The 25646-nt window shown below is 31.7% G+C and overlaps 6 protein-coding genes across 8 annotated transcripts; 4 read left to right on the top strand and 2 right to left on the bottom strand.

Annotated features, from left to right (window-relative positions):
• Nucleotides 1-885: 885 nt before the first annotated feature.
• ZnT63C (solute carrier family 30 member 1) lies at nucleotides 886-8733 on the top strand. 2 transcript variants are annotated; one of them, XM_034337596.2, is made up of 9 exons: nucleotides 886-1618; nucleotides 2154-2344; nucleotides 4109-4331; nucleotides 4399-4660; nucleotides 6434-6551; nucleotides 6646-6861; nucleotides 7090-7200; nucleotides 7266-7368; nucleotides 7846-7989. In XM_034337596.2, the coding sequence occupies exons 2-9, from the start codon at nucleotides 2168-2170 to the stop codon at nucleotides 7851-7853; spliced, it is 1218 nt and encodes a 405-aa protein (XP_034193487.1). In that variant the 5' UTR covers nucleotides 886-1618; nucleotides 2154-2167; the 3' UTR covers nucleotides 7854-7989. The 2 variants fall into 2 exon arrangements, with proteins under 2 accessions (XP_034193487.1, XP_034193486.1); XM_034337595.2 differs by lacking the exon at nucleotides 7266-7368 and having other exon boundaries at nucleotides 888-1618; nucleotides 7846-8733.
• A 279-nt stretch (nucleotides 8734-9012) lies between these two features.
• LOC117610340 (trans-1,2-dihydrobenzene-1,2-diol dehydrogenase) lies at nucleotides 9013-11232 on the bottom strand. The gene is made up of 5 exons (XM_034337597.2): nucleotides 11076-11232; nucleotides 10262-10463; nucleotides 9885-10176; nucleotides 9315-9712; nucleotides 9013-9203 (listed from the first exon to the last, which is right to left on the bottom strand). The coding sequence occupies exons 2-5, from the start codon at nucleotides 10461-10463 to the stop codon at nucleotides 9100-9102; spliced, it is 996 nt and encodes a 331-aa protein (XP_034193488.2). The 5' UTR covers nucleotides 11076-11232; the 3' UTR covers nucleotides 9013-9099.
• A 187-nt stretch (nucleotides 11233-11419) lies between these two features.
• Nucleotides 11420-14026, top strand: eIF3d1 (eukaryotic translation initiation factor 3 subunit d1). Its single transcript, XM_034337591.2, has 4 exons — nucleotides 11420-11510; nucleotides 11600-11968; nucleotides 12047-12092; nucleotides 12529-14026. The coding sequence occupies exons 2-4, from the start codon at nucleotides 11795-11797 to the stop codon at nucleotides 13995-13997; spliced, it is 1689 nt and encodes a 562-aa protein (XP_034193482.1). The 5' UTR covers nucleotides 11420-11510; nucleotides 11600-11794; the 3' UTR covers nucleotides 13998-14026.
• Nucleotides 14027-14654: 628 nt separating this feature from the next.
• MagR (Iron-sulfur cluster assembly 1 homolog MagR) lies at nucleotides 14655-16788 on the top strand. 2 transcript variants are annotated; one of them, XM_034337842.2, is made up of 4 exons: nucleotides 14655-14783; nucleotides 14895-14997; nucleotides 15510-15563; nucleotides 16046-16788. In XM_034337842.2, exons 2-4 carry the CDS (start codon nucleotides 14914-14916, stop codon nucleotides 16298-16300), a joined length of 393 nt encoding a protein of 130 aa, XP_034193733.1. In that variant the 5' UTR covers nucleotides 14655-14783; nucleotides 14895-14913; the 3' UTR covers nucleotides 16301-16788. The 2 variants fall into 2 exon arrangements, with proteins under 2 accessions (XP_034193733.1, XP_034193732.1); XM_034337841.2 differs by lacking the exon at nucleotides 14655-14783 and having other exon boundaries at nucleotides 14823-14997; nucleotides 16046-16787.
• A 1998-nt stretch (nucleotides 16789-18786) lies between these two features.
• LOC117610410 (uncharacterized) lies at nucleotides 18787-25620 on the top strand. The gene is made up of 12 exons (XM_034337755.2): nucleotides 18787-19215; nucleotides 19335-19596; nucleotides 21552-21765; nucleotides 21844-22077; nucleotides 22178-22309; nucleotides 22384-22583; nucleotides 22653-22776; nucleotides 22853-22959; nucleotides 23749-23927; nucleotides 23997-24457; nucleotides 24531-25280; nucleotides 25356-25620. The coding sequence occupies exons 1-12, from the start codon at nucleotides 19068-19070 to the stop codon at nucleotides 25482-25484; spliced, it is 2940 nt and encodes a 979-aa protein (XP_034193646.2). The 5' UTR covers nucleotides 18787-19067; the 3' UTR covers nucleotides 25485-25620.
• Nucleotides 19591-21415, bottom strand: LOC117610420 (uncharacterized). Its single transcript, XM_034337782.2, has 7 exons — nucleotides 21161-21415; nucleotides 20861-21104; nucleotides 20588-20783; nucleotides 20374-20504; nucleotides 20111-20293; nucleotides 19875-20044; nucleotides 19591-19796 (listed from the first exon to the last, which is right to left on the bottom strand). The coding sequence occupies exons 1-7, from the start codon at nucleotides 21181-21183 to the stop codon at nucleotides 19664-19666; spliced, it is 1080 nt and encodes a 359-aa protein (XP_034193673.1). The 5' UTR covers nucleotides 21184-21415; the 3' UTR covers nucleotides 19591-19663.
• Nucleotides 25621-25646: the final 26 nt, after the last annotated feature.

Below are 25646 nucleotides of genomic sequence, written 5' to 3'. Positions count from 1 at the left end.
GGAAACCGCGCTATAAGAAACGCAGAATTAGTACAAATCACATTATTCGTACCGCGTTATATGGAGACCAATAAGGACAAGATAAATTATAAATTATTTTTATTGAATTGAAGAGTTTATATAAAGAAATGATACCAAAACTAAACTGAAAAACTGTTTTCCAACAAAAACAAGAAAGACTTTTGTAAAATTTAATCTTTCAACACTCATCCTCGCTGTCAGATAATATGAGTCGCCTAACTCGTCTTCTTTTAATAGGCAAAATGTCTTCCTCACTTGGCGCATCTTCATATTGGTTTTCGATTGTAGCTTTTTTTTCTAACTCCACTAAAACCTCTCTATAGGGAGCTAAGCAATCCAAAATTAGAAGAATGCAAATGTAATTAGTGTAATTTTTCTAATCACAATGAACAATGCATATAAGTAAACTTCAAAAGTTCATAAACACAGTTTATAACACTGAACTGTGATGCTGTTGACGGAAACCGCGCTGTAAGAGTATCGTGTTATAGGAGGGCTGTCGCATTTTCAGCTTCGCGTTATATGGAAACTGCGTTCTGAGAGTACCGCGTTATAGGAGGGCTGTCGCATTTTCAGCTCCGCGTTATATGGAAACCGCGTTCTGAGAGTACCGCGTTATAGGAGGGTTGACTGTATACCGCAGTTCACCAGAGTCCATAACTGCGACGCGCATGTTGGAAGATGGTGGGGGAACGCAGCGAGCTCTCTGCTAATCGCTTTCCACTTCGTTTGGGAGTATCGCCAATCAGGGCGAAGATGCGTACTGGAGAAGCGCAAAGAACGAAAACTGGTCTTTTCGCAGTTAGTGGCAGTTATGGACTCTGGTGAACTACGGTATACATACAAATAAATATATAATCAATGGTCGGTGAATCATAAATCACTCTTCAAACAATAAGTGAATCAGAATAATCCTTTGTTTTGAATGTTGATTATTATTGTTAAAATTAATTTAACAATTGTTGAAAAATTAATAAACACTATTATTTTAAGTCATCGAGACGTGAGTAAAAAGAGTGATACATATGTACGGGAATATTCATTTATTTTATTAGATTTATAAGAAAAAGTATGCCGATGTGTAAATAAATTTTAAACATGATTTCTTATAAAAATATGTATTTTAAAACAATTTTTTAAATGACAAAATATGTAAGTAACAGTTATTATAGATAAGATCCATTTAAAAGAGGAAAAAAGGTGCATTCTGCTAGTCAACTTCAGAACAATGTATTATTAGAAGAACTGTTGGTACTTAAAAAAAAGTATGATGGAGTTTGGTCATCTATCTATGTCGTTACTTTGTCAATGGTAATTGTAACGTAATGCTGTGTAAGATTTCTATCGAACTGTGGAATTAAGTGTGAGGATCAAGTGTATTTTATTTTCCCACGTGGTTTTGTCAGGAATGAATTAAAATGGATATGTCTCGAAACATTCAGAAAGAATCCAATGTCTTTCATTACTAGTGTAATATGTCTTTGTAATTGTGGATATACATCAATACTGTGTAACATGTCCATAAATAGTTTATATCGGTGTTACTTGATGCAGTTTTGATACATTGTTTCAAGAATTTTAATACTTTATTATACACGTAAGTATATGTTATTATGTTCATAATTATTCAATAAACTATACAAACATAAAGCAAATAACCTTTATACAATTCATAACTTTGTATTTATATTTTCAGTTATTATTTTACATTTCTTTATTATTAAATTTATTTATGTTCATAGAATTGTGCATCACAACTATATTACCTTTTACGTTTTATTGTCTAAAAGCAATAGAAACGTATTTTATTATTAAATATACAAATGACTCATGCTCAGAATTTAATAAAATTTTATTTTTCTATTTGTATTTGATGTGGAATTGTCTTCAAGTAATATAATTTGTAATATGTAGTAACTATTTATAATTACTAAAAATCAGATTAATAAAGTCTTTCATTTTAGACTTTATGGTACAATAGATAAGGTATATTATGGTACAATAGATAAAGTATCATTACTAAGATTTGATTTTATTTATTGTAAATATTTGTATTTTCAAATAACTGTTACAAAATATAAGCCTTTTTTTTTATAGTGTCCACTTATTCTGATACATTGCTGTACTTTTAGGTACAAAAAACACTATGGGTCGTTACACCGGAAAGAAGTGCCGCCTTTTAACGATGTTATGGCTCACTGCTCTATTTTTCTTGGTAGAAATAGTAGTGGGCTATGTGACTAACTCTATGGCTTTAATAGCTGATAGTTTTCATATGCTATCTGATGTAGCAGCTTTAGTTGTTGCATTTCTTTCCGTAAAGGTAAGTACTTTTTAATTAATATCAGTTTCTTGAAGTGTTTAGAATGATGTACTATAGCATTTAACTAAAGTGATAATGTTCATTGATTACATTGGCTGGTGTATCAAGATGTTTATTTATCTTAGCTTTAATACGCACAATAGATGCAATCATATACTTACAAGATATTTATTAAATAAATATCTTTCCGATTATTAACAGTAAAATATAAAAAAAATTAATTTAAAATTAATTATATTGTTTAAACTAATGAATTTTCGACCCAAGCACCTTAATAATTTTTTGTAGAGAATTAAAATACGCTTCGATTGATATGTAGCAAAGTACCAAACTCCATAAAAAAAAAAATAAAGATATTTCGAAATCTTTAAAAAATTTTATTGGAATTTTGTATCTCACGATACGTCAATCGAAGCGTATTTCAATTCTGTACAAAAAAGTATTAAGGGACTTGGGTAAAAAATTCAAAGATTAAAAAATTATCCTAGGGAGAGACCTCGAGTCTTTCCCTGTCTCTCCCTAAGATATCTTTTGAACTATTGTATTTTCGATTAAAGTACCTTAATGCTTTTTATAAAGAATAATAAGATGCATTGATTAGCATTAAAAAATATATACCATTTCATTTAAAAAAAGGAAATTGACTTTGAAATCTTTAGCGCGTCTTCACTTCCGGAGTCAGCGAATGCACTCCGTTCGACATCATTTAATTTCTTTTCTATCTTTCACCACTTTAGAATTTTATCTTTGCCCAGTTGTATGAGACATCCTGTATAACGAAATGTGTTTCTCAATAGCCATCTTGATTGGTTAATTAATTTTGAACGGGCTATATTTATAATAGTGTTGGTAAAGGGTATTTATAAAGCTTTAAAGGAATTATCGTGTGACAAAGGATTGCTTCAGTTATTGCTGTATAGGTGATATTGCTTCAGAAGAATGTTTTAATATCCTTTTATGAGCTGATGCATTTGATTCACATGTCTTATATACGAAGTATATCTAATTTGTGGTATGGGCCACAGTAGCGTTAATGCGCTTAAAGTGAGTTTTCTTTTACTAATTACTTTCTGAACGTTTTGGAAAGCGAGTTAAGATAAATTCTTGAAATTCCTTCAGAATGAGTACATCTCTTTTGAAATAGCCCGTATATTTTAAAGTATACACAACATAAGATAAGCTACTTTTCGGCAATCATATTCTTATCAGTGAGTATGATATAAGAAAATTATTGTTCACTGCTCTATCATATCATTTGTGTTATCAGATCAAATAATTCCGATTATTATTCTAATCTTTTCTTTCTCTTGATATCATAGTCTCCAAGAGTCGATCAATTATTCTAATCTTTTCCTTCTCTTGATATCATAGTCTGCAAGAGTCGATCAATTATATTTAGGCTTCGAAAAATTATCTTTTAATTCATTATCAGTACAAGTCTGATAATTAGTTTTATCGGGACATTGTTCTGCTATCGTTTTCTAAACCGGATACAAAACCCATAGTTTCTTCTTTGTTTCTCTATCCCTTTTTTATCTCTCGTAAAATATCAATAAAAAGGGGAAAATCTATGTTAATTCCGTAAGATATGACGATAATTTAATTTTTACGTTTTCACTTGTTTATAAATACACCAGAATTATAATGTAATCAATGAAATATAAAAAGGTTTTACCTTTTTGCGGTACCTTTTTTTTCTCTCTGTTAATACTTGTAAGAGTATTTTAAAAATATTATTCTAATAACTTTATTTTATTTTTTCAGATGTCACCAAAGAAATGGTCTAAGAATACGTTTGGCTGGGCCAGAGCTGAAGTTTTAGGGGCATTGGTAAATGCTGTATTTTTAGTCGCATTGTGTTTCAGTATTACTGTGGAGGCATGTAAAAGATTTATTGAAGTAGAAGAAATACATGAAGCTAAATTATTAGTGGCAGTTGGAGCACTTGGTTTGTTAGTGAATATCATTGGGTTATGTTTATTTCATGGTAAGCTTATGGTAAGCTTAAAGAGAAAGCGTTTATCAGTTTGTATTGAACCAATTTTTTCTTATAGAACACGGAAATGCTCATAGCCATTCACATGGTATATCTCGAAGTCATAATAGACTGAGTACTTTAGTTGGGACAGATGACAATGAAAATGATGAAGCTTACAGGCCATCAACGCCTCAAGTGAAAAGGACACATGGTCATTCACATGATGCAAGTCAGATGAATATGCGTGGCGTATTTCTTCATGTACTCTCTGATGCCCTAGGATCTGTTATTGTAATAGTATCTGCATTAATTGTTTGGCTGACGAAATGGGAATACAGGTAACTAATTTTTTATATAAAATTAAGTAACATATAATTTTACACATTGTTTAATATTTTACAAAGATTTAAAATATTGTGGAAAACAATATTTATCTGCTACTTTTGAGAATTTTTGTACATACTACTTCTTCGTGCGTTTCTATTATAAGGCGAAATATTTTTACTAACGAAAACTCGGTTAATTTATTACCAAACCATAATTGGATGTTCAACAAATATTATATACATATTTTGTTTTGCAACATCTAACAAAGGTTTCTTATGGAGTTTTATATATTTTATTATAAATTGCAAAAGGGTGTAGAATGATTTTTTAAGTACAAAATATGAGAAGAACGATTTGGGAGATGTACACTTCTCATCGAAGTATACAATTTTTGTATATTTTTCTTCTACTCTGTTTAAAATATTCATTATTAATTTTAATATTCACAGAGCTATAAAAAGTTATTCAAGCAAATAATCGGCGATTTAATTTCAATAAATTTTTATCGAAGACTTTTGTCCGATGTAAGAAAGAGAAAGTTTATGCATTTCGGCCTATTTTTGAGGGCTCAAATGGCTTTTTCTAATATTATAATATTAGAGAATCTTGCAGTAAATATATCAATTTTTGATCAGAATAATTTTACTTTAATTTTAATAGTTATTTAATACTTCTTAAAAGAAATACGTATTTTGTACGTATTACTCGAAATTTCAAAACGAAAAAAAATGTAAAGAGCAATATATTATATACAAGCAAAGCATAACTTCGCATGTATCTAAATGTTGTTCGTTATATTCTATGTTTGAATTGTTTAACATTTTTCTTTTTTATTTAGCTTGCACATTTCAGATGTTTTCATTGTTATATACGGGTTAAAGTCATTTTATTATTAAACAAAACTTTCTTAAAATTGTAGATTTACGCTTCGAATCCTTTCTTTATTTCTTAAGTAACATACTTGAATGAAGATCTTTCAAACTTGATTATTTTAAGTAAAAATATTTGATGTGTTTTTGCATGCAAGATTATTTTTTACTCGATTACTATTTCTTCTAAGGGTGGTTCGCGAAATTAGATTAAGATATACTTAATCTGAAACTTAATTATTGTATAAAATTTGAAAAGAATTCATTTGAGAATGAAAATAGGCCTAAATGCACAAACCTCTTTACAGGCTCGTCAATAGCCGTCTCAAGAGAAAAACCGAATGCGAAAAGCATACATGTGGAAGTAAGTGCATTCATTTTTTATTACGGTTTGCGAAATGTTTATTTATATCTTCTAGATATATACATGCTAGTTTTAGATTATTTTTAATATAAATGAAGCTAATTAATCATAAATATATTGTTTGTGTTTTACTATTTTGCTTATAATAACTTTATCATTTCAGTGCAATTTTTATATGTAGATTTGCTCCTTATTTACATTAATTCATTTTTATTAAATTGAATAAATCATTTTATATCCACCGTATGGCACTGTGATTGTGATTTATGTCTCGTGAATACATTTAGCGCGGGGCGATTTTTCCAAGTCCAGCGTGAATTTCTGTAATTATAAAATTCGTATATTTAAGAGGGTAGATATTCGTTTCGCAGAACGTAGATCTACCTAGGTTCACAGTAGCTTTCTTGAATCTCCTGATATTCCCTGGCTCTTCCTAGGCTCTCTCAGGTTCTCCCACGGTTCTCCTAACACCAAAACATTTTATATTGCAATAAAATGTTCAATCAATAATATTATCTCATTTAATTTTATAATATTAATTTGTTTTACAGATTTTATATCGACCCAGCTCTTTCACTTTTATTGGTGATTCTCATTTTACGATCAGTGTGGCCGCTCTTACAAGAATCTGCATTGATCTTATTACAAACTGTACCAACTCATATTCAGGTAATTTTGTTCACCTTTAATAATATTACATCCATTGACGTAATTAAGTAGAGGCTGACGATTCTGGAGATAATCCTTTTTTGTCTTTCTTTAGGTTGATGCTATTCAACAAAGACTGTTAGAAAATGTTGATGGTGTATTAGCTGTGCATGAGTTTCATGTATGGCAATTAGCTGGTGATCGTATCATTGCTTCAGCGCACATAAGATGTAGAAATCTATCAGAGTATATGAAGATTGCAGAGCAAGTTAAAGAATTTTTCCACAATGAGGGCATACACTCTACTACCATACAGCCAGAATTTATTGATGTGAGTATATAGTCTTATAAACATTGATATAAACAGTTATAAGACTTGCGACGTTAAATCATCTAACAAATTATTATTTTTTTTTTAACTCTGAATGATAATAAATAAAAGTTAGAAAATAATCATTAGAGAATTAAATTATAACACAAGACATTGTACTATCACACGCGAATAAGTATTTATTCTGTTGAAATGATCAATAATTATATCTTATTAATAACATTATAGTACCAGTCTAATAGTGAAATTAAGGAAACACCAACAGAAGATTGTGTATTAGACTGTCCGAAGACTGATAAGCCTTGTAATCATGCAACATGTTGTGGTCCTTCTAAACAGGTATGTGTTCTATGTGTTAGTAGGTATAATTTGCTATGATTTAAATTCTATTCCGTCGCTTCTAGTCTAACTCGAAGAGAGATACAAATCCCTGTTCTGCCTCCTCTAAATCAAAATGTCTTGGACGATGCTTAGAAGCTATTAAATCAGATTCAAATACAGTTATAGGTAATTTTTACTAATTGCCGTTTAAGAATTATACTTCAATTTTCACATAAATTAAACAATCATTGTTTATGTGAAATTATAAATGAAACATTATTCCTTTGAAACACTAATGAAATATCAAGATTCGTTCCACTTTCACTTTGCAATAATAATAATTATTATATAATTGATATTATTATACCCCATTGTAAAAAGCAATCTTTGTCTTACATTATATATTAACTGTATTAATCATTGGCCTCACTTGATATATTTTAATTCCAGCTCTACTCTCTCATTTTGCCTAAAAGACCTCAGCCCCATAGAATATAATTCCTTTCACCAAATAACCAAATAAAAATAATTTCTCTTTTTTCTGTATTCCATGTTATTATTGGTAATATAATACATGTATTTTAATTGAATTTTAATTCCGAATATAGGTGTCGCTCATATTTTTATCTGACAAGAATTGATATTATATAAACTTTTGAATAGGGTCGTGAAACTCCTTCCCCAGGAGAAACACCATACATGTGCAGACAACGCAATAGCCTTGCACGTTCAACTGGTTCAATAGGAGGAACAGAACAGCAAGAAGTAAATGAAATGGAACGCGGACATTTATTGTCACTGCCTACTTCGCATCACTCCGTCCAACTTCCACATTCTCATGTCAATACACCAGTTGTTTAAGTTATCGTCGTATTATCAATACCTACCTCTGTAATAAAAATCTGCGGCGCGTTACAATGTTATAAAAAAATTCAATAAACCAATATACACACCATGTGCTTCGTTGCTGCCGAAGACACGAGTAGGTCTTTTATTGGCTTTACTCAAATTTGTAATTATATTAGGGGAGTGCATAAATAATTTTACTTTTATAGGGTCTGCAGACTTTTTGATTAACGATTGAAATTATTTATGCACCATTCTAATATTAGAATTTCACAAACTTTTTATACCTGATACATCGGTATTTATATTGATGTTATTTTCAATTATATGACCAAACTATATTTGTTTGCTTAGATTTTTTATTGTTTTTCACGTAAGGCAGGTAAGTATACATATTTATAAGTTACAAGAGTAGGAAGGAATACGTGAAAGAGAAGAAAACGTTAGCATTAAAGTTTAATAATCAACTGAAATTGTATTTTTAATATTAGTTATTGTAAGGAAATTATTATGTGTAAGAGTGATGATTTTTATTGTATTTAATAACAGTTCAGTCTGTAAAATAAGAATTATTACATTTTCTAAGATGTACAGAATTAAATAGCGAAACTTGCATTGTATTATGCATATATTATGCTATGTATAATTGTAAAGCTATAATATGTATATACTTATTGAAAAATTTATAGTTGTGAAATTGCATACGGATATATTTATTGAATTTAATTATTCGAAATAAAAGTTAAAAAAATATTTTCGGTCATAAGACTTGATCTAATGGTTTTCATTTATGAAACAAATATTCCATATATTAATCCATCGCATGTTCTTCTAATGACACAGATACCAATTATTTTATTTAAACAAAATAATAGCTACAAAAAATATTGTTTTGTTTAAATATTGATTAATTTTTATAATTAGGAATAAGGTATTGTTAAGACAAAATGAAATATGCACCCTTTATTTATTTTTATTGTAAAATTTATTTTCAATAAAAATGTACATGTACTTATTATTGGAATATTAGTAATATTTCAGTTTTAATAGGATTCCTTTTTATATTATTTTTTAATCTTCAGGATAAACAACTCCAACTTCTCGTCGGATCTCATCTTCTAATTTTGCAATCAATAAAGAAGCATCATGAGGTACTTTGGGACTTTCAATTAAACCTGAAATAAAAATGTAAGTTAATAATAGATATTCTAAAGCTTTCCTTTAATATTGAGTAGAGTCAACTAAATACTGTAATTATTATCATATTTGTCCACAGAATGCAATACCTTTTAAAATGCAGTTACGAGCTTCCTCAGCTTCGAATCTCAATCCAGCACTGTTGATAAAATTAAATGGATGTGCTGCTACCGGAAGTGGAGCATGGACAGTGCCGCTCGGTAGTTCTACAGTTCCAGGGCACCAAAACTGTGGTACCTTTATCATTCCCTTTGTACCAAGAATATAAGCTTCATTAGGTAAATTAATTAAGGAATGCGTAACGATAGTTGCAGTGCGATTTCCACTATACACGAAGGTCGCAGATACAGATTGATCAACTCCTTCTTCATTTAACGTGCCAGCAGCTCGAACATTATGCGGAACATCGTGGTTAAACACCAAACAGGCGAGTTGTATTCCATATACACCCAAGTCTAATACAGTACCACCACCTAGACTTTTTGCGCTAAACAAATAAAAGGAAAGTGGAGGTATTTTAAGGAGTAGTTTAAAATATATCGTACGAGTCTTCCCTTGTCTCTCCCTAAGATATCTTTTAAACCGATGAATTTTCGACCCAAGTACCTTAATAATTTTTTCTAGAGCAAAATAAATAACGTATAAAAATGTGTACGTACTTAACTCTTTCAACGTCTGACAGTTTAAATCCGAAAGATACGATAACTTGATGAATATCTCCAATGCTTCCCGAATCAATCTCCTTCTTTATAGCTTCATATGTGGGGAAGCATCTACTCCAGATAGCTTCCATAAGGAACAATTTTTTGCTCCTTGCGAATTTAATTAACTCGGTTGTTTGTTTCAAATTCATAGTCAAAGGTTTCTCACAGAGAACGTGTTTTCCATGATTCAACATCAATTTTGCAATCTCAAAATGTTGAGGATTCAACGTTCCGATGTATACAATATCTGTTGAAATTAATAAATGCCAAATATGTATACATATTATGTAATACTCTTGTAGAGAAAATAACATATCCTATTTAATACGTACCAACTTCTTTATCCTCGGCTACCTTCGCATAATTATCGTATGCCTTTTTAATTTTGTGCAAGCTAGCAAATTTTTGTGCCCTTGATAGGTCTCGTGCTGCTATTGCAACAACCACATGTTCGGATGCTGGCAATATTCCCAAAGCTGTAACAAAGTCATGGGATATTTTTCCAGCACCTGCTACACCCCAACGAAGAGCCATCTAAAATAAGATAAATTAATTCAAACAACTTGTATGTATAAATTCTTCAACTTGTAACTGAACAGCAAAGGGTTATCAGCAAAAGAATTATATTATCTAAGGAAAGATATTACGAGAAAATTATCAGTAAGATAAGAGAAAATTTCTCTAAAAAATGTTCAAGAAGATTAAGACGAAAAATTTCCAGAGTTCCATTAATTTAAAAGTTATAATTATTATAAAAATATGCTCTGGATGGATGAGTCAAAGTTTCAAATTTCAGAATATAAACACTATTTCCGGTCCGCAAGAACCCTACCCCTACAAAAACCGTCCTGTTTTATCTTTCGTTAACAAATATGGAATGTTCGGCAACAGTATTTTTATAACATTACAATGTTTATTATTTAATATATTTTTTTAAAATATTCAACAATATAGAATACCATTTCAAAAGTTTATAAGACACATTAAAACTTTACTGTATTATTATTGTATTACTCTTATTGTAATATTATACGTATTATATCACATTATATTATTCTGTTAAAAAATGTTATTATTACCATATTACATGTTTTATTCGTAGAATATTAATTCTCGAATACTTAAAAATAAATTGTGCCAACTTACAACTTAAAATAAATAGTCTGTAACAATTGTTCCCAAGTACTGTAAGAAGTATGTACAAACAACACTACACAGTAACAAGCCGATCTACTAATCTGACATTCAAATAACCTTTTATACAGGATAAAGTCATAAATTATAAGTTATAAGAGCTACTATATCATTATAAGAACTGGTATACAGATTGTTACAGAATATTACGTTTATTGAATTTCCTATCATTAAAGATATGTATCTTATGCCTTTCTATACAGCAGTGATTGCAAATACAAAAAGACGGGACATTTTTAATTTTGACCCTATTTTTTAGAAATCAGAGTTAAAAATCAGCACAAGATCGAAAAATTATTGAAGTTTAAAGAGGGAAGTAAACAGTATAAATTAACCGCATCGCGCTGGAGCGCATCAGTCTATCTTCGGACGTCAAAGAGGGAGGAGGTTTGTACTCTCTCTCGCGCGATTGCAGCGCCATCTGTATAAAACCGGCTCAAACTACTCAATAACTTATCGATCGATATTTTTTTTAGGGGAACACTAGCGCCACTTGACGGGAACCAGCGAAAGCTAGACAACAATTTATCGACTGCTGCAGAAACATAAATTCATTTGCGCATGCTTACACAACCTGTCTGATTTTCTATCAATATGGCGCCACCGGTTCTTCCGTCCAACGGAACCATTTCGTCGATTTCGTCGCATCTTTCGTACTAAAAGCTGTAAGCATGAGGGACGACGTAAGTGCTACGGAGGAAACTGCTCAAAAAGAAGAAGAGGTAGCTCATTTTCAAGCACCCGCAATTCAACATAATCCTGATGGATGGGGTCCTTGTGAGTTACCTGATCAATTTAAGGATATACCTTACCAACCATTTTCCAAAGGCGACAGGCTAGGAAAGGTTTGTCACTTATTTTTGCTAGTTTTTATTCGTATTATAAACGTTTCTCACATTCTTTTCTAATATTTTCTGCTGTAGATATCTGATTGGACTACACCAGCGTTCCAGGATAAGAAATTTCCTAGTAAGTATTTTTTATCCTTGTGTAACCTACACCTATGTTTCTAATAGAAGGTTTGTAACTTTGTCATATTAACAATTATTTTTTAAATTGTTAGCTTTAAGGTACTAATTATAAATACAATGAAATTTGTTCTCCGATTTTATATATTTTTCATAGTATAATAAAGTTACAAAGAAATCAATAATTGATGAGTTACTAATTACAATTTCATTCATACATTTCTTGCACATCAAATTAATAAAATGATATAATATGTATTGTTTTAATTATTAAGATTTTATAATATAATATATAAATATAAGTGTAACTGTTAAAACTTATTATTCATATTTTATACTTTAGTTATTTCAGACCATTTACTTTGCTTCAACATATGTCAGATGACAATCTTTACTTACTTTTTAAAATATTAACAATGAAATTTTTTTTTATTTAGATAAGTACACGTCGCAGTTTGGTTCAGGCAGCCAGTATGCATACTTCCATGATGAAGATGAAACAACCTTCCATTTGGTTGATACAACCCGCGTACAGAAACCACCTTATCAACGTGGTGGTCGTTTCCGCCATAATCAGAGAAACTTACGCGGTCGTGGTAACCAGCGCGGTGCGTTGAGCCAAATGCAACAACTTGGTAAATTCAAGCTCCGTGAAAGAGATCGTAAAGGCCAGACGAAACGCTGGGGTAGACAACAGGGCTTGCGTAATCATAAAAATCAACCACCGATTAAAATTCGCGATGCATCTGTTACTGTAAGACCAGATTGGGTCACTATCGAAGAAATGGATTTCCCACGTTTAGCGAAACTATCTTTACCTGGTGTAAAAGATGGAGAAGATATCTTATGCTGTGGTTCTCTCGAATATTACGATAAAACTTATGACAGAGTTAATGTCAAAAACGAGAAGCCATTGCAAAGAGTTGATAGAATTTTCCATACCGTTACTACTACTGACGACCCGATTATTCGTAAACTTTCCAAAACCGAAGGAAACGTTTATGCTACGGATGCTATCTTGGCAACAATAATGTGTTGCACTCGTAGCAACTATTCTTGGGACATCGTAATTGAAAAAATTGGAGATAAATTGTTCTTTGATAAACGGGATAATACTGAATTTGATTTGTTAACCGTGAACGAAACCAGTGTCGAGCCTCCTCAAGATGATGGAAATTCTCTGAATTCTCCTAGAAACTTAGCTTTGGAAGCTACATTCATTAATCATAACTTTTCTCAGCAAGTATTAAAATCGAATGAACCCAGACACAAATTTGAGGAGGGTAATCCGTTCATTTCCGAAGAAGAGGAAAGTGACGTTGCTAGCGTTGCATACCGATATAGAAAATGGGATTTAAATAATGGAATTGTGCTTGTTGCAAGATGCGAGCATGATGCTGTTATGCAAGGTCCGAATAACGAAACTCAATTCTTAACAATCAAGGCTTTGAACGAATGGGATTCGAAATTGGCCAATGGCGTTGAATGGAGACAGAAGTTAGATACTCAGCGTGGTGCGGTATTAGCTAACGAGCTTCGTAACAATGCATGCAAATTAGCAAAGTGGACTGTTCAGGCACTGCTGGCGGGTTCGGATCAATTGAAATTTGGATATGTATCCAGAGCAATGGTCAGAGATTCTAGTAAACATGTAATTCTTGGTACTCAACAATATAAGCCAAATGAGTTTGCAACACAGATCAATCTTAATATGGATAATGCTTGGGGTATTTTAAGATGTATTATTGATATTTGCATGAAACAAAAAGATGGAAAATATTTAATTATGAAAGATCCAAATAAGCCAATGATAAGATTATATGATATTCCGGATAACACATTTGAGAGTGAAGGAGAAGAAGATGAGGATGATGATGAACCTGTGAATGATGCTTTCCAGAGTTAACATCTTAAGCTTTCTATAACTTTTTTGGATCATTGTCTTAAGAGTCATTGATTAATATTATAAACATGTACTATACCAAGAAAAAGAAAAACAATAAAACAAATTTTAATTTAGCTTTCCATCTTGTTAAAAAATCCTAAGTTATGCATAACTCAAGTCATATTCTTATGTATTTTAATGTAAGAAAATCATCTTTGCTATTTATATGTATAACAAGACCCTAAACATTATTAGAATAATTATTTGACAAACTTATATTTTGAAAAGACCGCCTAGAATTAGTTTTAAAGTTCGACCACTGCGCCATCTATACAAGAGCGGCGGAAACTACTCAATAAATTACCGACTTATCGACTGAACTTTCGACAGTCGGTAAGTTAACGAATAGTTTGCGCCGCTGTTATATAGATGGCGCAATGGTCGACGGCTTGGGGTGTTAGAGACCCCAAAGCACCGGTAATACTCTGCATATCGACATTATGGCATCCGGGGTTGCAGGAACCCCAATGCATCGGTGACACTCTCTACATACAGACGTGATATCTTGGGGTGCCAGGGACCCCGGCGACTCTCTCTGTGCACCGACAAAATATTATTTTGGAGTATTAGGCACCCCGAAGCACGGATGATACTCTTGTGAAACGAACTGGAGAATGAAAAATGTTAAAAGGTATTTAAAAAATATATTGAACTCTAAGTCTAAAATAAGTCTAAATGTCTAAAAATATTAACTAATAAAATAGAACAGCATATGTTAATTAAGCAGAGCAGCATAGTCCTCTAGCGGTAAGTGCAAGACATATTATCGAGACAGTAATTGTTACATCAAGTATATTTTCTTAAAGAATTAGAGACTTCAAGAATAACTTTTATCAATGCATTTTGATTTGTTTGCAGTATTTTTACTGGATTTAATATGGCTTCTTCTGTGATTGCAACAGCAACAGTGCGTGCTATTAAAGGCAGAAAAATACTCGCTACAAGAGCCGCTCTTACTTTAGTGAGTGGATGATTGATTAATGTAGATCTGATAGCTCTAAATTATTGTTGTATAATGTTGGGTAATTTTACGACACAGACAAGTAACATTTGCGAATTAAACAAATTAAGGTTAGGTTTCAATTTATATTAATATTTAGAGAGGTATCTATAAATTTTATCATAATTTAGACAAATATTTATAATTTAGGATTAATTATAAAAAATATAATTGGTCTTATCACCTTGTGAGTTACTGTGTAATATTTTTAGTCAAGTTTAGCTATATATTAATTCAATAATAGAATTTGATCATTTGTCTTAAAACATGCAGATCTATATACAATATAAATGAAATCTATAAAAGGTAGTATGTAGAAAAACTTAATGTACTTGTTGATTAAAACTACAAATTATATGTTAGAGAAAAATATCAGAATAATTTCTTGCTAGTTTTCAAACAATATTTGTATTATATTTAATTAATAGCACAGTTACATTAATAATTTATGCTTTATGATCATTTTGTTACAGACACCAAATGCAGTGAAAAAAATTAAGGAGTTGCTGAAAGATAAAAGCAAATATGTGAGTGAATGTAATACATTTAGTCTCAACATCTTTTGATATTTAAGTAGGATCTTGTGATATGAAATAAATATTATAAAGCTTCCCCAATGAAAATGGCAATGACCCCTTCCTCTCCATAGACCTTCTTGAGTTTATGGGCTTCCACCCACTGACCCCATAGAGGTGCTCAGGAAGAATGACCATGCACTTTTTTTCTAAGTTATTTTTAATATCAATATCATTAAATATTGTACTATGTTTGAAACTGTACAATGTAGAAAATAATTTTCTTTGCTAGTAAATCCAAGGTTATCTAGAATTTTTTTGATGGAACTATTTACATATATCATTTTTTCATTATAATAATGTTTGGCATTTTGTCAATTGAAAATGTGAAATCATTATAGTATAATTATAAGAATACTGCTTACGAAACTACTCAAGGTTATAAATAATTGTTGAAATCAGATATTGAATAGAAATAATAATTCGTGTTTCAGATCGGACTAAAAGTAAGTGTGAAACAACGAGGATGTAATGGGCTTAGTTACACTCTTGATTATGCCACAGACAAATCTAAGCTTGACGAGGAAGTTGTTCAAGATGGTGTTCGTATTATAATCGACAAAAAGGCACAGTTGTCTCTTTTAGGTACTGAAATGGACTATGTAGAAAATAAATTAAGTTCTGAATTTATTTTCAACAACCCAAATATTAAAGGAACTTGTGGATGTGGAGAAAGTTTCTCCGTTTAGTCAATTCAATTGTAGATATTGTAGTTAAAATAGATAATTATGACAAAATGAATGAATAGCAATTCCACGAAATAGTGACTTCATGGGATGTTTTGTTAACTTTGGTATGATCTCGTTCAATATTCGTTACTGACATTTTCAATTTAGATGATGACCCTGATTAATATAATGTGTACATCATGGCAAAAAGAGGCTGAACTAAGTAGGATCCTTATTTAAGACATGCAAATATGACCGGGTGTTGTAATATACGTAAAATTGTCCTGAAAACATATTTTATTTTTCTTCTTTATTAAAATTATTTAATATGTAATATCACTGAATTTGTTTCATTTTTTCTGCAAGTTGTTAAGCAATTACCAAATTTTTAAAGTACAATTTGAAATATAAAATAAATATTACATTATTTGAAGTTTTTTATTCGAATGATTCTTGATACTTTCCTCAATTAACAAAAATATGTTAAATTCGTAAGTTTAAGTAACTTACATTGTATATAAATTATAACTGTGCATAACTGTATATTATACATAGTGTAATTACTCTATATTGATTTTATTATTAGTTAGTGTGAATGTAATATTCATTGTAATCAATTATGAACATGTATTATTTAATATAATAAAAGATATTTTTATTATTACAGTTGTTTCTCTATCATCCTTCCTTTTAATATAGGAAATGATAGTACCACAGTATCGATCAAGCATCAAATTTTTGTTAAAAATTCAAAGTAAAGTGGGGGATCTTATGCAACATTTCCCCACATTAAAAAAAAAAATCCTTTACATTCTCTACTTTCCTTACATTCCTGCATCTCGTATATGCCGGCATTCCTTATACCTCGACATCCCTTACATCTCTGTACCCTTTATATTTCTGTACCCCTTCCACACCTGAATTCTCCCTGCACCTCTTGTATCCTTTCAACGCTTATAATAAATATATTATAAATAATATACTTATGGCCACTGGTTCGAGTAAAGGTAAGTAAAGGTAAGTAAAGGTAAGTAAAGTCTCGTGACAAATAATTTTAAATTAAAATTTTTGCACGATTTAGTTCCTTTTTCGGCCACCAGATGGCGCTGATCCGACGTCGAAATTTTAGTTCACATTTTTGCCACCAGAGGGCCAAAAATGGTGCCTGATTTAGTTCCTTTTTCCAAAACCAGATGGCGCTGATCCGACATCGAAATTTTAGTTCACATTTTTGCCGCCAGAGGGCCAAAAATGGTGCATGATTTAGTTCCTTTTTCCGAAACCAGATGGCGCTGATCCGACATCGAAATTTTAGTTCACATTTTTGCCGCCAGAGGGCCAAAAATGGTGCATGATTTAGTTCCTTTTTCTGAAACCAGATGGCGCTGATTCGACATCGAAATTTTAGTTCGCATTCTTCCCGCCAGGGGGCGCTGCTTTTTCGAAATTTTCGCGAAATTCCTTTACTTACCTTCACTTACCTTTACTCGAAGCAGTCTTTACAATATATTTATTATGAGGGATGCAGAGATTTAAGGAATGTGGGGATGAAAAGAATGTAGGAATGAAAAGAATGCAGGGATGTAAGGGATGCAGAGATGTAGGGAATGTAGGGATGAAAGGAATGTAGGGATGAAAAGAATGTATGGATGAAAAGAATGTAGGGATGAAAAGAATGTAGGGATGAAAAGAATGGAGGGATATAAGGGATGCAGAGATGTAATGGAACGAGGGATGTAAAGGAATCCTGTGGGGTCCGGGGATGGGGCCCTGGGGCCCCCTCCCCAGGGGGGCTGAAGGTGTCTTTCTGAAGATTTCCACCACGTTAAAAAAAAAAAAAAAAAAAAAAATGGTACTTAAGGGTTGCAGGAACGTAAGGAATGCTGGGGTGGAAGGAATGCAAGTACGTAAGGGATTCTGAGATGGCCGTGGCCTATAATGAGGGATAAAATTATATAAATAACTGGAAAAAGTAAAATAAATGGGGTCCTCGGCTGAGACCCAGAAGACGAATACAATCATATATGTTATTCCCAATCGATGAGCTTATTTAATAAGCAAAAACAAATAAATGAAGTAAATTAAATAAACTCTGGAAAAAAATTAAACTGGTTGTGCCCTCCTCATACGGACCTGATATTACCCTGGGGTGTTAAGGACCCCTGTGTGCCGACGACGTCCTTTGCGTACCGACTTGACATCATAGTGGGGTATTAAGGACCCCGAAACGCCGGTGACTATCTTTGTATACCAATAATATAGCATACGGGGTGCCAAGGACCCCGGAGCACCAATGACTATCTCTACATACCGACATGATATCATCTTGGGGTTTCAGGAACCCCGAAGCACTGGTGGCACGGTTTGCATACCGACATTTTGGCATCCGGGGTGTCAGGGACCCCGTAGCACCGACGACACTCTTTGCTTACCGACACTACGGCATTCGGGGTATCTGAGACCCCGAGGTACCGGTGTTGCTGCATACCGATATTACGCCACCGGGGTGTCGGGGACCCCTAAGCAAGTAGCGAAATATAAGACCTAAAAATGAATAAATGGACCACCATACTGCACCATACATAATAAATCCTCTGATTTGATAGCCTGAACAATTGCTACGTTGCGAAATGATTTTAGTATAGTTATTAGATCGTTTGTTTAAAGTTCAGTATTTCTTTTTGATGAGAAATATTAGTTATTAAATGATATATTGTGTCTGTATAAGAACTTTACGATTTTATACAAGTTATTAATCTCTTACTTTAAAACGTGTTGAAATAAAATAATGCTTAACGGACCAAAAATAATAATTATTGGAGCTGGAGCTGCAGGAACTGCTGCAGCAAGTAGATTAATAGAGAGCGGTTTTGAAAATGTTACAATTCTAGAAGCAGAAAGTCGAATTGGTGGGAGAATACACACGGTAGAGTTTTGTAAGCAACACTCACATTCATGTTAAAAATTCTTTTATTTATCAACATATTTTTTTGTACACAATAAGAATATAATGTAAAATTTTTCATAAGACTAGTTATATTATATTTGTTTTCAGCTGATAATGTTGTAGAATTAGGAGCACAATGGGTTCATGGTGAACGAGGGAATGTTGTCTTTGATATAGCCTCTCCACACAAATTATTGGATTCATCTAAATGTTTTAATGATTTTGGTGGGCATGTATTTGTTACTGCTAAAGGTGAAATACTTCCAAAAAAAGAAGCTACAGAAACAGTAAAAATATATTATGATATTTCTGAAAACATAACAGATGCTATAAATGATACAGAATCTTATGGAGAGTATTTCATATGTCAGTAAGTATATAATACATATAAAATGTAACACTGTTCTTCTTATCATATTTATTTGTATGATGAATATTTATCTTGCACATTTTCTTAGTAGAATATGTTTAGTAAATGCATCAATATCACTTTGTCTAAACCATGCTTGTAAAGTTGGATGCAAGTTTGCATTTGCAACTGTATAAACTTCTTTATCAGGAACTATGCATCTGATTAGAGAAACATTTTGGTGTTTAAACATTTTCATTAAAATATAGAAATAGTAATTTATTAAGATATATACATACCTTACACGATAATTGACACACTGATTATTCACGTACTCGTATCTTAATAATGAGTATATATATTTTATATACTTAGCATCCAATTTATTTTGATCTTCAATGTACACTTTTCTAGGATTCTTTATTCTTTCCATGTATCCCTGTGTTAATATTGGTACAATAAAGTTAACCTAAAAATGAAAAACAGTTAACAAAAGAATTAATTTTGTATTTCAAAGTAAACAATATTATTGTACCTGTTTAAAACAATCATCTACAAACTCTTCTGCTCTACTGTATACATAATCTTCTTGTTCTTGAAGCATAACTACTCCAATCCTAGGTTTTTCGGATCTAAATATCTTTGCTATGTACTGTGCAATTGCTAAACCATCATCAGCAAATGTTAACATAACTATGCAGCCGAATTTTTGTTTGCTCTATTAAAATATATAAGAAAGGTTAATCTTTTTGCTATAATCAAGTTTTAAACATATTTATAATAGATATTTGAAGATACCTTTTGTACATTATCTTGTATCATATGTTCAGAGTCAACACTTTCCTTTCTGTGTATATTTTGTATAGTTCCTATTGGAGTTAAAACTAATGGTGCTCTTGGAATAGTTTTTGTTTTTGCAATAGTAGATTCTGTACAGGCATAAAACCATTACATTGAAAATATTGTTAGTATTATTAGTGCTGTTAGTTCCTTGCAATGAATATTTAAGTACCATTAGTTACATTATTTTGTGGAACTGCATCAATTAGACCAGAAATATTGTCCTTTATTAGATTAATTATATCAAAACGATCCATTTTTTCCAAAGCAGAGAAAATTCTATCAACAGTTGCTTCAGCATGTTGCACATAAGTTAATAATACATAATAAGTTGGATCTTGCAAGCCTTTGAAATCATAATCTATACACTATGAAAAATAGAGATGTATGAAAATAATAATATTATATAATTAATGGATATTTTACATATTTGTTATACGCATACACGTATTTGTTCCATTGTTAGTCCCATGTGGGATGCAAATTCTTGCCATCCGCTATATGCTTTCCCTGTAGCAGTAGAGCTTAACAATAAACACAATTGCTGCAATGTAGGTCTTCCAATGTTTTCAAATAAATAAGAAGCATGAATTCGTGCTGTGACTCTTTGAATGTTTAATAACACAGTATCTAAATTTGGTGGACCATCAACTTCCTCCCTCAATTTTTCTAATTCAGGATCAATATTCCTAAAATTAAGTATTTGATGATATTGTTAATACAATTAATAATAAAAAGGTGATACCTTTTGGCAAACATATTATGCATATTGTATATAGAGATTTAATGCAATGTTTCCTTTAACAACATATAGATCATTTTCGATCTCAACAATATTAAAAAAATGTTTTTATGTATGTATAATTTCGTTTTTTAATATAACAATGTCGAGAAAACATGATATTAATCTTATTTCGAATAAAGACAACAAAATTTTAACACTTTTTGCGCTTGTATCTATGCATACGATTTTCTATTTAACTTTTCAGTGCAGTTATAACAAATATACTATAGCATCCCTACCACTATCCTCTGCAAGGTTGATGATTCACACCATCATCATCATCATTTCATTTTACCGCTAAGATTCAAAATCTGCGGATTGAAAATTCGATTACATATTTACGAAATTACAGATTTTATAAAATCTTTGAAGAAAATCCATTTACTACTCGTGATAGAGCAGAACAATTGCTGGACTGGATGCACAAGTTTGATAATTCAATCCAATGTAGTGATTCCTGGTTTGATGTTTCTGCAAAGGAGATTACAAAATATTGGACTTGCGAAGGAGATCATGTACTCAATTGGAAACATCATGGTTATAAAACACTGTTTGATTTATTATCTGTATGTATATTTTATATAAGTATCACCTATAACATTTTATAGTTTATGGGATATATTATTTATTTTCTCTCTTTTAAGCAAAAGATTTCAAATTCAAAAAAGATGATATCCATAATGGAAAACATAGAATTTAATAAAAATGTTTCTAATATTGATTATACTTCACACAATAATATAATTGTGAAGACCAAAGATGGCTCTAAATATACAGCATCTCATGTTATATTTACCGCATCTCTTGGAGTCTTGAAAGAAAAGCATACAGCAATGTTTACACCAATTTTGCCTGACAATAAGCAACATGCAATAAAGGCACGGTAAAACTCTAACATTAATTGGTAATGTTGAAGTTTTTATATGTTTTAAGGCATTGAGCATTTAATATAAAATATAATTATAACATGTTGTTTAGGGTTTGGCCTTTGGAGCTGTGAATAAAGTTTTCTTAGAATTTCCATACAGATGGTGGCAAGAAGAATGCGTTGGTTTTAGCTTAATATGGTCCAAGGAAGATAAAGAAGAATTCATTCTATCTCATGGACAAGTATGATTATATTACTTTTTATATGTTAATACTCTCATCTGTAAAGTACATTAAATGAATTATGTATGGTTTAGGAATATGAGTGGCTATGCGATGTTTTTGCATTTATTTCTGTAGACTACCAACCACGAGTATTATGTGCTTGGATTGCTGGCAAATATGCAAAACACATGGAATCACTTTCTGATAAGGATGTGTCTGATGGATTATACTTATTATTAGAAATGTTTTTAAGTAAAGCATATGACATTCCGAAATTCGATCAGATGCTCAGGTAATAATTTATAACACGTTACTTATTAATGTTCCTGCATTAACATTATTTATATTGTTCATATTATAGATCATCATGGCATGCAAATGAACATTTCCGTGGATGTTACAGCTTTAGAAGCGTAACAACCGAAAAACTAAACGTGGAAACAAAAGATTTAGCTGAACCTCTTAGTACCGCTGATGGTAAACCTGTATGTGTTTCTATTAATTAATCTGTTAAAGAAATAATGTATACTGAATTTTTCAGTATTTTAATTTGTTTATTAGATACTTCTTTTTGCTGGCGAAGCAACACACGATCATTATTATTCGACCGTGCACGGAGCAGTCGAAACGGGGTTTAGAGAAGCGGATAGAATAGTGGATTTCTACAGGTACATTCCATTAATTATTGCTTATTTGAAATAAGGTAGTTCTGATATACAGTAGTACAGACTTCCTGATCACTCATTCTAGCTGTGATAATGGATTTTTATTTACAAGTAATGATTCTCGAGCTTAACAAAGCTCTTCTGATAACGCTTCGATCGCCCCGATTTATATCAATTATTTATCAATTTTTTTTTCTTTTTTTTTTTTATTAAGGGCAACATAAGAGTGAGTTGATATAGAATCATGTTTATACTGAATGATGTGTTCCATTTGTATTGATTAGCATGCTTTTTCTTAGGCGGTTAAACTCTCAGCTCTAACCAGAGCCACATGTTTCTTCATAAGGGATCACGGTAAATTATAGACTTATCTGATGCTTTACATCATAAAAGTCAAAGAAGACATACCCTTTATATAATTGTTTATACCTTTCCGTATAAACAGTAATAGGTTTAAGTGGTCATTTGTAACACACTACTGCTTATTCTTAGTATTTTATCCTCTCGGTGAAGGGAACTTAAAATATGTATTCCCATATTTGATAACAAATATATATAATTAAAATGCATGCATGTTTAATCTTGCTGCATTGACAGTCACATCTCCCTTTACTTGCAACTAATAAAAAACGTATCATTAACTGAACGAAATATTCTGTTACTATCTGGTCGCATTTGTCAACTGTTACCTGTACTTATATAATTGGTAATATGTATAATACATATTGAAAATTAATTGTAAATCTATAAGACAGACAATTTTAATGAAGAATCACAATTCAAATCACGTAGAACGCGTGGTTGGTTAAATCAAGTGATAAGCAACTTCGATAAAATGGGAAGGATGCTGAATACTTTGAAGCAAGTAACAGCGAGAACGAAACTTGTAGTGATAGGTGCAGGTATTGCAGGATTGGCAGCTGCAAGAACATTAGAAAATGCAAATTTCAAAGACTACTTATTGATCGAAGGTAAACGAAATTCAAATGTAAATTATATTGTGAAATAAAAATATTCTACAGCAAACAACTGTATTTAAGCTCAAAATGAAATTGGCGGTCGAATTCAATCAATACCGTGGAGTAAAAGTTGGATAGAAAGCGGGGCGCAATTTTTACATGGTGATCAAAGTCAATTAGCGCAGCTCTGTTATCAACATGATTTACTTTCGAGCATCCAGTGCAGAGATGGTGAAGGAATTTTTATTCGCAACAATGGTTGCAAAGTAGATGATGCTTTGGTAACGGAGATAGATGACTTTGTTCGCACAACTTTGGAAGAGTGTGAAAATTATGAGAACAAAACCGTCGAAGCTGGCAACGAAAATATTGGTAGAGTTTTAAGAAATTCTCTCGCCAAGTACTTAGACGAACAAAACGATTCACTGAGAATAAAGAATATAAAAAAGGAAATTTTTGATTGGAATGTCAGATTCCTTACAATAGACAATTCCTGTTTTACATTAGACGAATTGTCTACTGAATACTGGGGAAAATTTAAGGTGAATACAAGTCAATTATCATCTATCGTGCTCGATATACATTATACACTTGATATATATGCGTGGTTTATAGTTTGTTGGAGGACCAGAACATCTTTCATTCAAAAGCGGGTACGGCTCATTAACAAAACTTATCGCTAATGGCTTAAATGGGAAAAACTTACTTCTGAATACTTCCGTGGAATCGATTGAGTGGCAACCAGTGGTTGATAATGATTTTGACCCTCCACTTGTATTAACTCTTTCTGATAATACTCGGATCCTCGCAGATTGTGTGATAGTTACTTGTTCTCTCGGTTATTTGAAGGAGAACCAGAAAAACATGTTCAATCCACCTCTGCCAATACAGTTCAGTCAGGGAATCGAAAATCTTGGATTTGGCCTAATTAACAAAATCTTTCTCGACTTTGGTGTTCCTTGGTGGAAACCTGGTACAAAAGGATTTCAATTACTTTGGAAAGAAAGTAAATTAGTTTCTTCTAACGAAACATTGGCTGCATGGACCCGAGATCTTACAGGTTTCGACGTTCTACCAGACCACGAAGGTGTTCTCCTCGGTTGGATCGGTGGACGAGGAGCTTATATCGTTGAAACTTTAAGCGAACAACAAGTTGCGACTGACTGCGAAAATTTGCTCAAGCATTACCTAAAACTCGATAATATATTTCCAGTCAAAAGGTGTTTTAGAACTCAATGGAATGCAAACAAATATATCCGAGGTAGTTACAGTCATATAACAACAAAATGTGATGACAATGGGATAACACCAAACATTCTGTCACAACCTGTTTGGGGTAAAGTAATGCAGGAAAATTGTAGTAAGGTAAAAACAAAAAAAAACAATTATAAAACATAAAGGTGTATGTACCTAAAATATGAAATTGTCTTTTCATTCCAGGATGTACCCATCATCATGTTTGCTGGTGAAGCAACTCACGAGAACTTTTATTCCACGACGCACGGTGCTTACGACACTGGAGTAAAGCAAGCACAAATGTTCCTTGGTCATTATATTACAAACAGCTGATTACTATAATGTGTATAAAAATAATTTCCAAGTATGTATGTATTTACACACATTTCCTGTACATATGTATATATACAAGTACACACGCACATCTTTAATCGAATGGAAATAAAGGAAAAATTCTTACATTTAATAATTACATAATGTGTTTACTAGATCTGT

This window comes from Osmia lignaria, chromosome 11 (genome assembly GCF_051020975.1).
Source record: "Osmia lignaria lignaria isolate PbOS001 chromosome 11, iyOsmLign1, whole genome shotgun sequence".
Taxonomy (NCBI): domain Eukaryota; kingdom Metazoa; phylum Arthropoda; class Insecta; order Hymenoptera; family Megachilidae; genus Osmia; species Osmia lignaria.
Note: the sequence above shows the minus strand (reverse complement) of the source record. Positions and strands in the feature narration are given on the sequence as shown.

What these genes read in the sequence shown, in the direction of transcription:
- LOC117610340 (XM_034337597.2), bottom strand. Translation starts at nt 10,463, where the DNA reads ATGGCTCTTCGTTGGGGTGTAGCAGGTGCTGGAAAAATATCCCATGAC. An exon ending in TCAGACGTTGAAAGAGTTAA is followed by an intron (nt 9,713 to 9,884) that starts GTACGTACACAT and finishes TTATTTGTTTAG; the next exon opens with CGCAAAAAGTCTAGGTGGTG. An exon ending in TCGTAACTGCATTTTAAAAG is followed by an intron (nt 9,204 to 9,314) that starts GTATTGCATTCT and finishes TTTTTATTTCAG; the next exon opens with GTTTAATTGAAAGTCCCAAA.
- LOC117610420 (XM_034337782.2), bottom strand. Translation starts at nt 21,183, where the DNA reads ATGCATAATATGTTTGCCAAAAG. An exon ending in TAACAATGGAACAAATACGT is followed by an intron (nt 20,784 to 20,860) that starts GTATGCGTATAA and finishes TATTTTTCATAG; the next exon opens with TGTATAGATTATGATTTCAA. An exon ending in TGTGTCAATTATCGTGTAAG is followed by an intron (nt 19,797 to 19,874) that starts GTATGTATATAT and finishes TTCTCTAATCAG; the next exon opens with ATGCATAGTTCCTGATAAAG.
- MagR (XM_034337842.2), top strand. Translation starts at nt 14,914, where the DNA reads ATGGCTTCTTCTGTGATTGCAACAGCAACAGTGCGTGCTATTAAAGGC. An exon ending in CAAGAGCCGCTCTTACTTTA is followed by an intron (nt 14,998 to 15,509) that starts GTGAGTGGATGA and finishes ATTTTGTTACAG; the next exon opens with ACACCAAATGCAGTGAAAAA. An exon ending in TGAAAGATAAAAGCAAATAT is followed by an intron (nt 15,564 to 16,045) that starts GTGAGTGAATGT and finishes TTCGTGTTTCAG; the next exon opens with ATCGGACTAAAAGTAAGTGT.
- eIF3d1 (XM_034337591.2), top strand. Translation starts at nt 11,795, where the DNA reads ATGAGGGACGACGTAAGTGCTACGGAGGAAACTGCTCAAAAAGAAGAA. An exon ending in AAGGCGACAGGCTAGGAAAG is followed by an intron (nt 11,969 to 12,046) that starts GTTTGTCACTTA and finishes TTTCTGCTGTAG; the next exon opens with ATATCTGATTGGACTACACC. An exon ending in CCAGGATAAGAAATTTCCTA is followed by an intron (nt 12,093 to 12,528) that starts GTAAGTATTTTT and finishes TTTTTTATTTAG; the next exon opens with ATAAGTACACGTCGCAGTTT.
- LOC117610410 (XM_034337755.2), top strand. Translation starts at nt 19,068, where the DNA reads ATGCTTAACGGACCAAAAATAATAATTATTGGAGCTGGAGCTGCAGGA. An exon ending in GTACCGCTGATGGTAAACCT is followed by an intron (nt 22,777 to 22,852) that starts GTATGTGTTTCT and finishes TTTGTTTATTAG; the next exon opens with ATACTTCTTTTTGCTGGCGA. An exon ending in TGCAGGAAAATTGTAGTAAG is followed by an intron (nt 25,281 to 25,355) that starts GTAAAAACAAAA and finishes TTTTCATTCCAG; the next exon opens with GATGTACCCATCATCATGTT.
- ZnT63C (XM_034337595.2), top strand. Translation starts at nt 2,168, where the DNA reads ATGGGTCGTTACACCGGAAAGAAGTGCCGCCTTTTAACGATGTTATGG. An exon ending in CTGACGAAATGGGAATACAG is followed by an intron (nt 4,661 to 6,433) that starts GTAACTAATTTT and finishes TTTGTTTTACAG; the next exon opens with ATTTTATATCGACCCAGCTC. An exon ending in TACAGCCAGAATTTATTGAT is followed by an intron (nt 6,862 to 7,089) that starts GTGAGTATATAG and finishes ATAACATTATAG; the next exon opens with TACCAGTCTAATAGTGAAAT.